This window comes from Zerene cesonia, chromosome 11 (genome assembly GCF_012273895.1).
Source record: "Zerene cesonia ecotype Mississippi chromosome 11, Zerene_cesonia_1.1, whole genome shotgun sequence".
NCBI classification, from domain to species: Eukaryota; Metazoa; Arthropoda; class Insecta; order Lepidoptera; family Pieridae; genus Zerene; species Zerene cesonia.
In genome coordinates this window covers 4,988,348-4,990,265 of record NC_052112.1, presented here as the reverse complement: position 1 = coordinate 4,990,265, position 1,918 = coordinate 4,988,348, and the positions used below count along the sequence as shown (strand labels likewise).

The window sequence follows — 1,918 nt, the reverse complement described above, 5'->3', positions numbered from 1 at the left end:
AAAAAAAAAAAAAAAAAAAAAATTGAATTTGAAAAGACAAGAAAGCATAATCCAACTTCAACTATGAAACCTCTCATTATCTAAATTATCAATTAAAGTATTATTATAAAACTAAAAAATGCTTTAAGTGACTTTAAATGCAAGTAAAGGACCTATTTTGAATGCACAAATGCGTATTGCGTTTTATTTTTCTAATTGAAGCGATTTCGTTAACTCCACCCTGTATCTTAGTGCATTTCATCTCGTCCTTGCTCCGCATTCTCGCTGTTATCTACCTTTGTATAAATTCAGCTTTTGAAATACATATTGAATTATATTCCACAAATTTATGTCCACTGAACTAGCGAAGCGGAGTTAGCTACGATTCTATTTGAATATATTGACCATTTTATTGTAGAGATTTGAAATGAAAATGCAATTGTTGGATAAGTGAGAATGGAACTACAAAATGGACCCTCGATTCGTTTCATTTTAAAATACATTTATTATGTTACTGGCAATAAATTTCCAGCTAATTCTGAAAAACATATTAAAAAAGCTGTCAATATACTTGACGCTGCAGTACAAGCTGTACTGTCATGTTCTCAGGGTCACTTTTGTTTTATTTTTATTTCTTTATCTTATCATCTTATTTGTATTTTTAATTTGATTTATGTCTTTTAATTTGTCTATTTAGTAGTATTATAGATAATTTTGTTGCAATATGCTTGTTTCGTGTGTGTTGCGCTGTCCCTAGTAAATAAATGATTCTTACATTTATGTATTTAGATATAAGTGATCCGAATTATGATCATAAAGAAACAACGAACATTTTCTTAAACGTTTTTTGCACAGTTTCCTCTTATTTGATGGACAAACAGCCTTAAGCAGCAGGAGGTATGCGTGGACCCGTGTATGAGTATACTTAATACTTTAAGAATGTTAGCTCTATTTATGTAGAGCTTGGTTTATGTATGCGTAGGTACTTACCCTTGTTTCATGTTTTTATTCACTACAAAATAGTTTAGCTTATATCTTAGATTGGCAGATTTAGAAATGCATAAACATGCGACAACTAATTGCTTAAAAAGGTATTAAGCAAAGTTAGCATTAAACTTCCGTCTATATATATCTGGAAATTTTTAAATGTGTAACTGCTCTTACAAAAGTGAATAGGATCAATTATTATTAGTTTTGCGGTTTCCACTGAACCTAAGCCATCTCGGTTGTATGAGCTAACCCAGCCAACAAAAGGCGGTCAAAAATACAGTTACTTTCATCGGAATAAACGTTGTCACAGGTTTATACTGTACCATAAATAGAGCATAACTCTGAAACATACCGTCTGGAAGGTCCGTTCCCAAAATATCCAATTTTTGTCCGGGAGTAGAGCCGTATTCGATTTCTAATTTATGTGGTATATTGTTGACGGCAGCCTCGCTCGCTGGAAATTAAACACAACGGTTTTTTATTGTAAATAACGAAATAATTCGTGTAATTGAGAGCGAGGAATCACGCTTTGAAGTCACCTTGATTTAATACGAGCGTCATAAATAAAAATTAACAAAGAGTGAAATAAATTAGATTCATATTCCAAAACAAATAAGAGAATTGTGCCTTATTTATTCCCTTTGTATTAAAATTGTGTAATTAATGTTGTTAACTTATAAATTGTTCTCTACTAGTTTGACGACCGCGACTTCGCTCGCGTAGCCAAATGAATTTCCAATCTAAATGAAATTTTGGTTCGGGGTACAAAGAAGCCTTTGTCACTCTCTAGCCTCCTAAATATCTATCTATTCAGACACAATATTTATATCACAAAATCGCTTTGCGGTGCGCCGTTGCAACGGAGCAAAGAAACATACACAATTTCGTTGGCAACTGTTCATATTCTTCCACACGGGCCGAAAGCTAGGACTAAATCGGATAACAATAC

The 1,918-nt window shown here is 32.7% G+C and overlaps 1 protein-coding gene across 3 annotated transcripts in view; it reads right to left on the bottom strand.

Annotated features, from left to right (window-relative positions):
* Window positions 1-1,918, bottom strand: part of LOC119829948 (kynurenine formamidase) — a 22,691-nt gene that overhangs the window by 5,712 nt on the left and 15,061 nt on the right. For all 3 annotated transcript variants that reach the window (XM_038352692.1, XM_038352691.1, XM_038352690.1), the window contains one exon: window positions 1,322-1,423. In XM_038352692.1, the coding sequence (XP_038208620.1) occupies window positions 1,322-1,423 (102 nt within the window). The remainder of the gene's footprint in view (window positions 1-1,321; window positions 1,424-1,918) is intronic.